We start from the raw sequence: 12199 nt of genomic DNA on the forward strand, positions 1-12199 counted from the left end.
AGCTGCCTTATGTCTGGGCCGGAAGAATGGGCTAGGAGCAGGTTTATTGGGTGGGGGCCGGGACGTCACTGCCGATCATACATCTCTCGCAGGATCTTCATGCTCTCTGAGTAACGGAGCTGGTTCCGATGAGATGCCTCCTTCCACCTAGGGCGGTAAGGTAAAGGAGGATTTAGCAGCTGCTGCAGAGGACTCGGAGACAGGGAGCAAGCGGGACAGGGCGCTCACCTCTGGCGAATGCGTTTCCAGCGCTGCATGTTGCGGTAGATGAGCGTAGAAGGAGAAGGCTCAGGCTCGGAAGGCTGCATGGACAAAAGCCCCAGCTTGGTGGCCATGCCCCGGCCTGCCAACACCATGCCCTGAAGTTCCAGGCCAGCTTTGTATACCTACTTCATCATCGGGGGTACCCTGGCTCTCAGGGTGCAGTGGGGACGGAATTCGGGATCTGCAGGCATCTCCAGGTGGTCCAGGGGCTGTGGGTGGAGGCAGCTTGTACACGTCACGACCTTTGCTGTTAATGACCTCTGAACCCTAGGGAGACCAAGCCCCATTGTGAGGCCCAAGAGTCAGAGCAGAGGGTTGAGAGTCCACGTCATCCCTCCTACCTTTCCCAGTGACACAGACATGAGGGGTCTGCCCAGAAACCTGTACTTGGAGGGCTCACAGCGAGGGACACATACCTTTACCAGCTAGAGGATGGTCTTCCTGTTCTAGGGACCAGGTCTTCTGGTCAGCCTGAGAACCCTTGTCTACCCTTGCCAAACCCTGGGAATGCCATCTACACCTGTCAGCCCAAGGTGGGGGTCAAGATGCCTGCCTTACGCTACTGTCCATGGGGCATAATATCCACTCTTATCCTGACAAGGGTCAAATAAAATCATGTTCCAGGGATCCCCGTCTATCCTCTTAGGCCAGATGACTTCCAAACCCCGTTACCCTCCACCCCGCCCACAGGGTCCACCATTGCTTACCAAGGCATCTGTTTGCACTAAAGATCCCTGCTTAGTCCTTTCTTGGAATTCCTGTTCCCCGGGAAGCCGTATCTATCCGACCTAATGACCTCTGCCCACATTATATTCCTCTCCTAATGACACACAGCTGTGTGTCCTACCTGACTCTCACTTAGGGGACCCAGAGATTATACCTAGCTACCACTAACGGGGGGGGGGTTGAGCCTATCCGCCCACTGCTCTCTCTGGCCTCTGGGGCAGGACCCAACGCTCATCCCACCTCCTCGTCCTCAGGCAGAGGGGGCAGCGGTGAGCTGGGTGACCGCTCCCGCTCTCGCTCCCGCACTGAGGGGCTGTTGCGCATCCAGGCACGGCAGATGGGGTACAATGGTGTGTTCTCACTGAACTGGGCCAAATCCACACTCCGGTCAAACAGCTTGATCACATATGTGTCTGGGGTGGTGAGCGGGACAGGAGTGAGCACCCTTACTTAGTCCCTGGCTCCATGCCCACCCTCTCGGGCCCCTGCCTACTCACTGGATCTCTGAGGACCCCCCTCGGCCAGCCCATCGTCCATCTCCCTCCTCTTCTTCCTCCGCTGGTGGGGGAAGCGGGCAGATGGCCTGCATGGTGAAGGGGAGAGTCAGACCCAGAGCTGGGGGCCCGGAACCTTGAGTGGGCGGGGCCTGTCACCTCACCTTTTGCCAGTGGCAGCGATGGAGCAATCCCTGCAGGGAGAGACAGGGCATCAGCAGGCGGGGCCTTTAATCAACGCCTGCTCAACACCCCCACCCCAAGGCGGAGGTGATGCAGGTCAGCAATAGAGCATTTGCACAGCATGGGCAAAAGCCCGGGTGTTCAATCCCTAGCACTGAAAACAAACGAAAATGGGCATCCTGGGGTTTACTGGTACCACTCAGGTCTTGTATCCCACGAACAACCCCGAGGTGTTAGCCACTTACTCCATAGGCATCTCTGCTCACATGACATGGTTAGGACTCAGAGGAGGGAAAAGTTACCTAACCCACACTCTCGGGTCTTAACCCTTACTTGTGTGTATCCAAGGGTGTCTTCCCAGCATCTTCATCTAGACGTTCCCTGAGAGCAAAATAAGCACTATTGGTTTGGGGTGCCAAGAGCCCAGAGTTTGATGATAATGAGTTGTCTCCCCCAGGGAACGCTTTTCTCCCTAACTCAGCCTCAAGGCTCCCGTGTAGGTCCCCACCACAATCAGAGAGTCCAAACACAGTGCCCACCCTTGTGGTCCCCCAGGCTGGACCAGACCCCAACCTGTCCATGTGACTCTTCTCCAGCAGACACTGAAGAACGGCATCCAGCTGGTTCCGGGCCTTGGCCATCTCCATCTCTGGGGGCAGAAGGCACAGGGTAGGGTCAGTCCCGTGCACACACTGCACAGCCTCTGTGAGAGGCAGTCCTCTGTCTGGTCCAGCGCATGGCAAGCGGCGGAGAGACAGGCTGCAGACAGAACTGGGGTAACTGAGCCTTAGGCAGGGGTCCAGAGTGAGGCTGCCACCACCGCTCATTCTGTTAGCTTCTCTGCCAACACAACACCACCTTAAGAAAGCATGATCTGGATCTTTCCACTGGTCCTGTGCTAGGACTCACTCTAAACCTACCCCCCCACCCCCCCTGCTTCCCAGACTCCCACCGTGAAGAGTGAGCCACCAATCCACAGGCTCCTGGACTCCTGGGTTCTCCTTTCCCTTCCTGGTCTCAGCCCACTGGGCTGCCTGAGTGTCTACCCATGGATCCCCTCCCTACCCTGCCCTTCCCTCCCACTCAGCTCCTACACATTCTCCTTCCTGAAAGAAAGGCATGCCTAGCCACACTGGCATATGTCTGCTCTCCCAGCACTCTGGAGGCTGAGGCTGGAGGATCAAGTTCAAGGCCAGCCTCAGCTACATGAGACCCTGTTTCAAATAATAAGCCAAGCAAAGAAAAAAATAAATAAAAACAGCCAATTTGGCTTTGATCTAACCCTTCAGGAGTCTACAACCCTGACCCCAGAAAACGGGGTCTGTACTCAGCCTGGCGTTCCCAAGCTCACCCTGTCCTAGCTGCATACTGTGACAAGGCTTCTTCCACTCTTTAGAAAGTACCGTTTCTCTCACCATGTAGCCCTGGGATGGCTTGACATTTGCTACACAGACCAAAATGGCTTGAGTTCAGAGATGTGTCTGCTTCTGCTTTCCATGTACTGGGGTGAAAGGCGTTTGCCAACACACAGCCGCCTTTACTATTCAACTCACAAGTTTTGTTGTTGTTGGACTGTAGGTCGGATTTTTGTTTTGTTTTTGGCATTTTGTGGTACATCCTTACCAACTCACTCCTCGGTACAAAAACCTCCCTAGACTATACATTTTCCTCAGAGGAAAGGTCAAAAGTCCCTTCCTAGACCCACAGATTTCTCCTCCTCCCTAGGACTTCTTTTCCTCCATCTCGTCATTGCCACAGCCACCCTGGGCTCCCCACAGCCGCCCTGACCTCCCCACGGCCACCCTGGGCTCCCCGCGGCCACCCTGACCTCCCCACGGTCACCCTGACCTCCCCACGGTCACCCTGACCTCCCCACGGTCACCCTGACCTCCCCACGGCCACCCTGGCCTCCCCACGGCCACCCTGGCCTCCCCACCGCTCCCTTGGTTCCACCGGCCATTCCCTCACATAGCCGCTTCCAATTGCCTTTTCTTCCCACCGTGTGTATTTTTCTCATGGCGTGTGTGTCTCACGATGCCCGACAGACCCTGATAACCTGGGATCCCGTTATTGCCTTGTTTGATTAGCTGTGACTACAGGGAGCACCGCACCAGGGTCTGGCTTTACTTATGTTTAGGGCTGGGGATAGAATTGCACCTATACATCCCCCGGTCTTGTCTTCCATAACACCTATCCCATTTAACGCCCCGCATCACTATTAACTACTGACCACCTTTTCTTCCTGGATTCTGTACCGCCCTCCTCACTGCCCTGGACCGTGCCGTTCTAGCGCTCCTCCCTGGCTCTGCCTGAGCCTCGGCTTGCTCCTCCGTCCGTCCACCACACTTCCTAGCTTACTGGAATGCAGCAACTGGGAACGGATGCCCTGCACTTCTGGGTCACACCCCACAACTGCCGACTCCTGGCCACTGTGCCAGAAATGGGGAACCGAGGTAGAACAAGAAAGGGACCCTTCTTAGTTAGGACCAGGGGGTTCCGGACCCGAAGTCTTACGACCACCACAGAGCCGGAACCAGCACTGCTCAACCTCAAAAGCTACTCTGGGCACAGCCCGGGATGGCGCGAAGGCGGCCGCGCTCCGTGCGTCTGTCAGATGGGCTGCAGAGTTCGCGACAGCCCGCGTCCCTCGGGGATCCCGGCTCCCCAGCTCTCACCTGATTTCTCCACTTTTACCTTTACCGGGAACATGGTTTGGGTCCGGGTCTAAGTCGCTGGATCAGAAGAACTTAGGGGCGGGATTCGCAAGCCAAGGCGGGAGGCGGGCAGGAGAAGGTCAAAGGTAAGCCTGGGTACCCCCCCCCTGGCCTTCGGGCCCGAGCCCAGTCCAGCCGCGGCTGCCTCGGCCACCGCTTCCCTCCTGTCCCTTCTGCAGGCGGGCCCCTGCGGCAGCCGCTGCCCCCCATTAGTCCATGGAAACGTCAGTCTTACTCGCTGGCCAATTGACAGCCTGTACTATTGGTTCTCCGGCCTTAAGTCCCACCTCCCCGAGGCCCCGTTTCCGGAAACAAACCAACGACAACCCAGGCAACTGGGGGCTGGGGGGGGGGCGGGGGGCGGAGTGGGAGTCGTGCAATTCAAACTTCCGAGGCTCAGCGAGGCGGTGACACCGCCTGCGCCGCGCGGAGCACTGTGGGACGCAAGAGGGCAAGGCTTCTCGGGATTTGTAGTTTTGTATTTTGGTGTCGTCAACAGATCCATTTATAGCTTTGAACTAACTACGGTAGATCGCTGTCGCCGAGATCCCTAAGAGGAAGACCAATCTGGAATTGCACTGACTCCTCTCTTACAGAGAGCTCTCTGGGCATCAATTACCTGCTGCTGTCTTTCTTGAGCAAAATCTCTTTCATTTAAATGTTAAGAGTGCTGGGTGTTCATCCGGATAGACAGTGAGGACCCTGCAATGAACAGAACAGGAAATGTTGCCTTGACCTAATGTGATTTATCTTGTGCAGAATAGAAGATAATCAATAAATACGCCCAAAATTCTAAGTGAAATGTAATAGGAACTAAAAGTGTGCCCTAAAATAGTGATAGGCAACATCGAGGTAGGAGCTGAGATTTTTTTTTCTTTTTTTTCAGTTTTACAAGACAGGGTTTCCTCGTGGCTTTGGAGGCTGTCCTGGAACTCACTACGGAGACCAGGCTGGCCTCGAGTTCGAGGAGATCCGACTGCCTCTGCCTCCCGGGAGCTGGGATTAAAGGCCTGTGCCACCAACATCCGGCAAGAGCTGAGATTTTTATTATATCATTATTTATTACCTCTCACTCTGGCTCAGTCCAGCCTGAAACTGTATGTAACCCAAGCTGGCTTTGAACAAAACCACACCCTGCTGGGCGGTTTGTTTGTTACTTATTTATGAGGGGCTGGGGATGGGAAGGGGCATACATGTGCCATAGCACACCTGTAGAGGTCACAGGTCCACTTACAAGATTCAGGGATCAAACTCAGGCCAGTATTGGCAGCAAGTGCCCCTACCCACTGAGTCATCTCACTAGACCTTCTGCTAAAATTGTATTTTATTGTTTTGGGACTGGGTATCTGTCTGGCTGGGAATTCACAAAAATCTCCATGCCTGTGCTGGGATTATAGCCACCAAAATCATGAATTTTTTTTTTTTTTTGGTTTTTACGAGACAGGGTTTCTCTGGAAGCTATCGGTCCAGCCCGGCCTCAAACTCACAGAGATCCGCCTGCCTCTGCCTCCCGAGTGCTGGGATTAAAGGTGTGTGCCATCACCGGCCGGCTCAAAATCATGAAGTTTTAAATATGAAGATCAAGGGGCCAGAGACATGGCTCACTGGTTAATAAGCTCAGTGGTCAAGGGGACCCAGGTTTGATTCCCAACCTACACGGTGACTCAACAACCGTCTGCAACTACAGTTCCAGAGGGTAAGATGCCCTCTTCTGGCTTCCACGGGCACCTGCATTAAATCACGCATACTTTAATACACACACACACACACACACACACTTAAAAATAAAGGAAGAATGAAAAAGGAAAGTCGGGGAAGCTTTTCTAAGAAAGCTTTTAGATACTTCTCTTGCTGTAGATACCTCCAGAGTCTTGGCTCAGTTGAGTTCTTCCTCGACAGACGATACTAAGACACCAACGTGTCTTCTTTGGTTTGTCCTGGTGGGAATTGAACTTAGCATCTTTCTCAAGCTGAACAAGTTCACCACCAGTGAACTACATCGCAGTTAAGAGCATGGAGATTTTTTGTTTGTCTTTTTGTTGTCCCTGCCCTACCACCAGACGGGGTTTCTCTATGTTAACAGTCTTGGCTGGAACTCGCTCTGTAGACCAGGCTGGCCCCAAACTCACAGAGATCCGCCTGCCTCTGCCTCCCCAGTGCTGGGATTAAGCCACAACCGCCCGGCTGAGAAAGTTGTTGTTTTTAAAATCACGACTACCGCAGGGTGGTGGCGCACGCCTTTAATCCCTGTGAGTTCGAGGCCGGGCTCGACCGATAGCCTCCAAAACAATACAGAGAAACCCTGTCTCGTAAAAACCAAAAAAAGAAAAAAGAAAATCACATCTACCAGTACAGGACAGCAGCCCCGAGGAGTGGAGCGTCATTCCTTTCTTCTTCGCCTGTTAGACAGGGTTCCTAAGCAGGCAACTTCTTATTTCTTATTTCGGAAGGGTCTGAGTGGTCGTCAGTAAGACAAAAATTCATACAATACGTGAAGCACTACGCCTAGCACATGACACGTTCAGTAAGTGGTTTTGAATACTGGCAATCATTTTATTCGTCTTACCTCCAAAAGAACCCAAGAAGTCAGTATTTAAAGTTAGGGTCATTTATTGGGGCAGATGGAAAACGGGGGCCGGACAGTCTTCAGGGTTTGAGGGAAAAAAAAAAACTTAAGGGCCGAGAAGCCCATCCTGGCAGAAAGAACGCATCCCCAGCTTGGGAAGCTGTCAGGGAGTGCCCAGGGGAATGGTGAAGGAGAGGTAGTCCCCAAGAGCACCCCAGCGGGGCCGGTAGATCTGGAAGATGGTGACCCAGGTGGTGAGGACAATTACCCAGAAGAGGAGGCCCACAGCTGACCGCCAAACATCTGTAAAGAATAACATGGGTGGGGAGAGTTGGCCCCCACCCCGGCCACCACCATCAACCTTCCAACCGCGCCCTGGCCTGTTTTGTTTTTTGTTTTGTTTCCTGTTGCCCTAGAACTCACAGCCTTTGATTTGGCTCTGCTCCGTGTAGGCTGGGGCGAAGAAGGCCTCTCTGAAGAACCAGAAAATGTTGACCAACCAAAGAAAAGGCAGGAACGCAAATCCACCTAGGGGGAACAAAAAATATCCGCACTTGGCCAGATGGCAACGAGGACCTGTCCAGATCCCTACCTTGGAAGGTCCTCTCCCTCCCGCGTTCAGTTGGAGACCTCCGCTGCTAGGGCTTGGGAGCTGCGGCTCTCGTCCACGGATCCGGGAAGGATTTCTCTGGACCCGGGTATCCACGAATCCAGGTCCCTACGTCCCCCAGCCTCGGGGCGCCCTAGGCAAGGCCCCCCCCTACCACCTGACACCCTAGGGGGATCGGCCTCACCGAGATAGTACTTCCGGCACAGGTTCAGCTTCTCCTCATTGGACACCCGCTCCAAGTTCATAGCTGCGCTGGAGCCCGGTGCTCCTAAGGGTCCTCGGAGCGAGACCCAAGTGACAGGCGCAAGATCACCAACAACCACGCCCCTGTGACCACAGATTAGACCGAGGAGGGCTTGCCACCAGGAGGGTTAGCACCGAAGTGCCTCGTCCAGCTAGGGTGTGCGAGGAGGCAACGCCCAACTCACCAGGAGTTTATCCTTCCCTCCGGGATTCCTTTTCTCTCTTTAACTGCGGGCGTCTGCGGGAGACGCAAGGCTCATGCGGAGTTTGTAGTCTTTTCTTTTCTTTAAAAAAAAAAAAAAAAAAAATCTCCCCTGCAGGCTACGTTGTACGCAAGCGCCGCCGCTAGGGAACCTGCGCACGGTTGTCGGAGGGGGGGGGGGGAGCGAGGGCAAGCGGGACTCCTGCACGCGTGCGCAGTCGCGGCACAGGCTGGGACAAACTACACTTCCCAGGGCTCCCGGGCAGCGGAAGTGACGCGGGAGCAGGCGCGTTGGAGTGTCCGGGTTAAAAAAAAAATGGCTGAATATTTAGCTTCGATATTCGGGACTGAGAAGGACAAGTGAGAACGGTGGAGGGAGTGGCCTCTCGGGGAGCCGGGGCCCCCGGGTGCCTGCGGGCCGGGCGGGCGGGGCAGCGTCCGTGGGATGCCCGGCGCTCCCGGCCCTCGGTTTACCTCTGTCTTTGCACCTCTTCCAGGGTTAACTGCTCTTTTTACTTTAAGATTGGGGCCTGCCGGCACGGGGACCGGTGCTCCCGGCTTCACAACAAACCGACTTTCAGCCAGGTGAGAGCCAGATTCGGGCTTCCCCGCGCTTCACCCCGCTGCCCATCATCCCGGGGCCCCGCCCCTTCCGGAGTCCTAAAGCCAATCAATCCTACCCTCCCGCTTTCTGACCTGGTCCTCCGGGTAGACCCCGCTCTCGCAGGGCGTGGGCCACGCCCCCCCGCCTCCGTGCGCACAGACCGCGCCCCTTGCCCGTCCCCGGAGTGGCTTCCTAGGAGCTGGCAGGCACGGGTGACCGACTCCGGTGGTTCGCATCCCGCTCACTCCCCGGCCTGCCTGCGGCCCCGCCTTCTGATCTGAGCTCAGGCTTCTTTTCGTTTTGCACAGACCATAGTGCTGCTCAACTTGTACCGGAACCCACAGAACACGGCCCAAACTGCAGATGGATCCCACTGTGAGTAAGGGACCTCACCGCTCCCGGGGCTGGGATAGACGGGCCCCCAGGGGGCTGCGCCCTCATGCCATCCCCTGTCCCCCGCCTCCAGGTCACGTGAGCGACGTGGAGGTACAAGAGCACTATGATAACTTCTTTGAGGTGAGAGTCGCCAGGGTGGCTGGCTGGGTTCCCTGTGCGCCAGACCCCAGCTGAGCCGCTCTCTCCGTCTTCCGCAGGAGGTCTTCACGGAGCTTCAGGAGAAGTATGGAGAGATTGAAGAGATGAACGTGTGTGACAACCTCGGGGACCACCTCGTGGGCAATGTCTACGTTAAGGTGCCTGTTTGCCCCCTGCTTAGAGCCCAGAAGGGGAAGCATTTCGGTGCCTGATGGCCACCACCGAGTCCTCACCGCCTGAGGACTTGTCGCTAAGTCGAGACCGGCCTCAGAGCCGACCAGTGCCCCGAAGATCTTGAACTCCACAGCCCATGGTCACCTCCTTTCCCCTCAGTTCCGCCGGGAGGAGGATGCAGAGCGGGCTGTGGCTGAACTCAATAACCGCTGGTTCAACGGGCAGGCCGTGCATGCGGAGCTGTCTCCTGTCACCGACTTCCGAGAGTCGTGCTGCCGTCAGTACGAGATGGGGTACGCTAGTGGAAGAGCGGGCTGGGCACCGGAGTCTCGGGTGCTTGAGTGTCCGGTAGGGGGTTGTCAGTAATAATGGCCTCCTCTGTCTGTCTGTCTGTCCGTCCGTCCCTAGGGAATGTACCCGAGGTGGCTTCTGCAACTTTATGCACCTACGACCCATCTCCCGGAACCTGCGCCGGCAGCTCTATGGGCGAGGACCCAGGCATAGGTACCTCCGGTCCAGCTTGCCAAGTCCTCCTCTACCCTGAGATGACTCCGATTCTGCTTTTGTGGGCATACCAGTCCGAGGCTTTTGAGCCCTTCCTGGAGAGCAGTACCTTAGTCCCGGTGCCCAAAACAGTGTGAACTCCAAACCCAAGACCAGCCTGAGTACCCACCCTAGAGTGTACCGATCCTGAAATGGCGTTAACAGCCATCCTATACCTGGAAGAATGCTTGCACCACTCCTAACTATTCCCGGTCATCTCTGTCCACTCCTCTTCCCAGGTCGCCCCCAAGATCCCATACAGGCCACCGTCCCCGAGAAAGGAACCGACGCCGCTCCCCAGACCACCGGCATGGTCGCTTCTGAGACTGGTGCTCTTGGCCGTCACCCACGGGCAGGGATGGTCCTGCCCAGGACCCCTTCTCGGAGCAATCCACGTTCCAACTCCATCGTCGCCAGGCTTCAGACAGAGGAACTTCCTCCCCCCACCCCTCCCCTAATAAAGCTTAGGAAGTTTGTCTAACTGAGGTCTGTGGTGTCCTTCCACCCCCACATCTAAGAAAAGGTGCCCGCCCACCATGAGCTCAGTAGATACCTTGGACAGCTGTGGAGGAGGCTTGGAGTTTGGGTCTGCACTCTAAGTCGGACTGCTTTTGTACCCAAACCTTAGATTGTCCATCCTAGGTGCCTTTCGGGGAGAGCTGCCCGTTTGTGGTGGCCTAGAGGGTTCCTAACAGATGGGACTAGTTAAGGAGCGGGAGAGAGGTGGCCGGTGAATCTGCGGAGGGTTAGTCCTGTGGCCACAGCCCTCAGGTGGCAGGCTCTGCCGAGATGGGGCCCAGATGTCTTTTCTGGACAGCCACAGTTCAGGATGTCTCTCGGTTCTGCGGCCAGAGTACCGGAACCCTGAGGATAGGTGCTGCAGCCTCCTGCCTATCCTGGAGAGCTCTAGACGGTGCAGAGATGAGGGCAACTAGCAAGTGTGGGCCTGGGTCTTAGCGCAAGTAAAACTGGACTAAGCCCACGCAGAAAGGATGAGTTAGAAGAGACACAAAGAGCCAGTTTTACCCGGGAGTGGTGGGACTCAGAAAGGGCTTAGGTGGATTTTACAGCGTGGTCAGTGCTTGGTAGAGTGGGCGGGGAAAGGGGTGGGACCTCCTGTGGATTTAGAGAGGAGTAGTCTACCAGCATTGGAGGGAAGTCCTGTGCTAAGATGTACCTCTGGAGCCCATGTCTCCTACTAGACTACGAGCGTATGGAAAACCGCGGACTCAATGTCTTTGGCGATACCCAGCACATCCTTTCAAGAAGTGTTCTTCCGGGTATAGCAACCCCAGTGGCACAGAGCTGTGTAGCCTCCGTAGCAGCAGCAGACACAAGTCCCACATGCATGGAGAGCCATGGTAGAACCCAGAAGCAATGGAGAAAGGTGCTTGAGGCTGGGCTCTGGGCCAGGGCTTGCCGGAGGTGATGCGGGCTGCTGCAGGCTCTATGGGCAAAGCTGGGGCCAGTGGGGGAGCCTCTCTGAAGGGAATGGAGGGGGCCACAGCAGAATTCCCAAGTGGCGTGCCTTAAGGGGATGGGAGGCGTGGGCGGTGGGGGGAGGGGTTGCAGAAGTAGCTCTACTAAGGACCTACGGGTGTGAGGCTTGGGCTGATGAGTCCTCATCCCCCTCTCAAACCTCTCCTCAGAAGCCCATCCCTCCCGGGGATGTCTGCCCTTTGAGAGTTGAAGAAGCAGGAGTCTCTAGCACCCCAGGGCAGACAACCAAGGATGAGGTCTCCAGGCCAGCCTTTGCCCCGCCCTCAGTGCTGTCCCCGCCCATCTTGGCAGTGGTCCCTTTTGCAGACCTCAGTACCTCAGCACACTGGTCCTCTCCAGGCACCCGGGAGGTACCGGGAAGGAGGAACACTGGCCAGACACCTCTGCTGCAACTCTCAAGCCGGGGTTAGTAGGGGGCAGCCCTGCCAGGAGGGAAGATGGCCTCCAAACCCTCCCCTTGACTCCTCCCTGGTTCTCCAGAACTTGAGGGTCTGGTACGTTCTGGAGGAACTGACTACGCTGCTGGGTCCTGAGCCTGGGCCTGGCGGGAGCATGGCTTATGGTACCACATGACACCTGGCTGCAAGATACCTTTGCCTACTCACTGCGGCCCACCCGCTCACCCGAGAGCCCTGATAGAGATGGTGGTAGCGAGGGAGCCGGCTGCTACTCTGGGACAGCTTGGCGTACACCTGGCTCAGCTAGGACGGCCAGATGTACTGCAAGTGCTCTCCCAGCTTGGCTAAGCCAGGCTTTGCCGGGGCTTACTACTCTATCAATAAAACGTCCCTTGAAGCCAATGGCTGCTATCCTCATTAAAGGGGTCTTCTTGAAGTATAATC

General features: G+C 56.0%; 4 protein-coding genes across 6 annotated transcripts; 2 read left to right on the forward strand and 2 right to left on the reverse strand.

Moving 5' to 3' along the window:
• Nucleotides 1–3: 3 nt before the first annotated feature.
• Nucleotides 4–5083, reverse strand: Lin37 (lin-37 DREAM MuvB core complex component). 2 transcript variants are annotated; one of them, XM_013121807.3, is made up of 9 exons: nucleotides 5001–5083; nucleotides 2241–2316; nucleotides 2001–2048; nucleotides 1649–1678; nucleotides 1488–1573; nucleotides 1231–1403; nucleotides 391–531; nucleotides 229–302; nucleotides 4–147 (listed from the first exon to the last, which is right to left on the reverse strand). In XM_013121807.3, the coding sequence occupies exons 2-9, from the start codon at nucleotides 2312–2314 to the stop codon at nucleotides 66–68; spliced, it is 708 nt and encodes a 235-aa protein (XP_012977261.1). In that variant the 5' UTR covers nucleotides 2315–2316; nucleotides 5001–5083; the 3' UTR covers nucleotides 4–65. The 2 variants fall into 2 exon arrangements, with proteins under 2 accessions (XP_012977261.1, XP_012977259.1); XM_013121805.3 differs by lacking the exon at nucleotides 5001–5083 and adding an exon at nucleotides 4343–4645.
• A 1890-nt stretch (nucleotides 5084–6973) lies between these two features.
• On the reverse strand, nucleotides 6974–8147 carry Psenen (presenilin enhancer, gamma-secretase subunit). Of its 2 annotated transcripts, none has more exons than XM_013121818.3 (4): nucleotides 7986–8147; nucleotides 7742–7912; nucleotides 7371–7475; nucleotides 6974–7250 (listed from the first exon to the last, which is right to left on the reverse strand). In XM_013121818.3, the coding sequence occupies exons 2-4, from the start codon at nucleotides 7800–7802 to the stop codon at nucleotides 7111–7113; spliced, it is 306 nt and encodes a 101-aa protein (XP_012977272.1). In that variant the 5' UTR covers nucleotides 7803–7912; nucleotides 7986–8147; the 3' UTR covers nucleotides 6974–7110. The 2 variants fall into 2 exon arrangements, with proteins under 2 accessions (XP_012977272.1, XP_012977271.1); XM_013121817.3 differs by having other exon boundaries at nucleotides 7742–7884; nucleotides 7986–8129.
• Nucleotides 8148–8224: 77 nt separating this feature from the next.
• U2af1l4 (U2 small nuclear RNA auxiliary factor 1 like 4) lies at nucleotides 8225–10338 on the forward strand. The gene is made up of 8 exons (XM_005081806.4): nucleotides 8225–8362; nucleotides 8500–8587; nucleotides 8915–8981; nucleotides 9073–9122; nucleotides 9200–9298; nucleotides 9474–9607; nucleotides 9723–9818; nucleotides 10097–10338. The coding sequence occupies exons 1-8, from the start codon at nucleotides 8319–8321 to the stop codon at nucleotides 10179–10181; spliced, it is 663 nt and encodes a 220-aa protein (XP_005081863.1). The 5' UTR covers nucleotides 8225–8318; the 3' UTR covers nucleotides 10182–10338.
• A 308-nt stretch (nucleotides 10339–10646) lies between these two features.
• On the forward strand, nucleotides 10647–12103 carry Igflr1 (IGF like family receptor 1). The gene is given in 8 exon segments (XM_005081880.1): nucleotides 10647–10710; nucleotides 11060–11104; nucleotides 11107–11182; nucleotides 11184–11244; nucleotides 11507–11707; nucleotides 11838–11947; nucleotides 11949–11981; nucleotides 11983–12103. Coding segments are annotated over 8 exon segments (711 nt in total).
• Nucleotides 12104–12199: the final 96 nt, after the last annotated feature.

The sequence above is a fragment of the Mesocricetus auratus genome, unplaced genomic scaffold (genome assembly GCF_017639785.1).
Source record: "Mesocricetus auratus isolate SY011 unplaced genomic scaffold, BCM_Maur_2.0 Super-Scaffold_100046, whole genome shotgun sequence".
NCBI lineage: Eukaryota > Metazoa > Chordata > Mammalia > Rodentia > Cricetidae > Mesocricetus > Mesocricetus auratus.

Excerpts from the sequence above, each read along its gene's own strand:
- U2af1l4 (XM_005081806.4), top strand. The coding sequence starts at position 8,319 with ATGGCTGAATATTTAGCTTCGATATTCGGGACTGAGAAGGACAA. Across the intron at positions 8,982-9,072 it reads AACTGCAGATGGATCCCACT|GTCACGTGAGCGACGTGGAG; the intron begins GTGAGTAAGGGA and ends CCCCGCCTCCAG. Across the intron at positions 9,299-9,473 it reads TGGGCAATGTCTACGTTAAG|TTCCGCCGGGAGGAGGATGC; the intron begins GTGCCTGTTTGC and ends CTTTCCCCTCAG.
- Psenen (XM_013121818.3), bottom strand. The coding sequence starts at position 7,802 with ATGAACTTGGAGCGGGTGTCCAATGAGGAGAAGCTGAACCTGTGCCGG. Across the intron at positions 7,476-7,741 it reads GTGCCGGAAGTACTATCTCG|GTGGATTTGCGTTCCTGCCT; the intron begins GTGAGGCCGATC and ends TGTTCCCCCTAG. Across the intron at positions 7,251-7,370 it reads GCAGAGCCAAATCAAAGGCT|ATGTTTGGCGGTCAGCTGTG; the intron begins GTGAGTTCTAGG and ends TATTCTTTACAG.
- Lin37 (XM_013121805.3), bottom strand. The coding sequence starts at position 4,376 with ATGTTCCCGGTAAAGGTAAAAGTGGAGAAATCAG. Across the intron at positions 2,317-4,342 it reads GGTAAAAGTGGAGAAATCAG|AGATGGAGATGGCCAAGGCC; the intron begins GTGAGAGCTGGG and ends TTCTGCCCCCAG. Across the intron at positions 1,679-2,000 it reads ACACCCTTGGATACACACAA|GGATTGCTCCATCGCTGCCA; the intron begins GTAAGGGTTAAG and ends CTCTCCCTGCAG.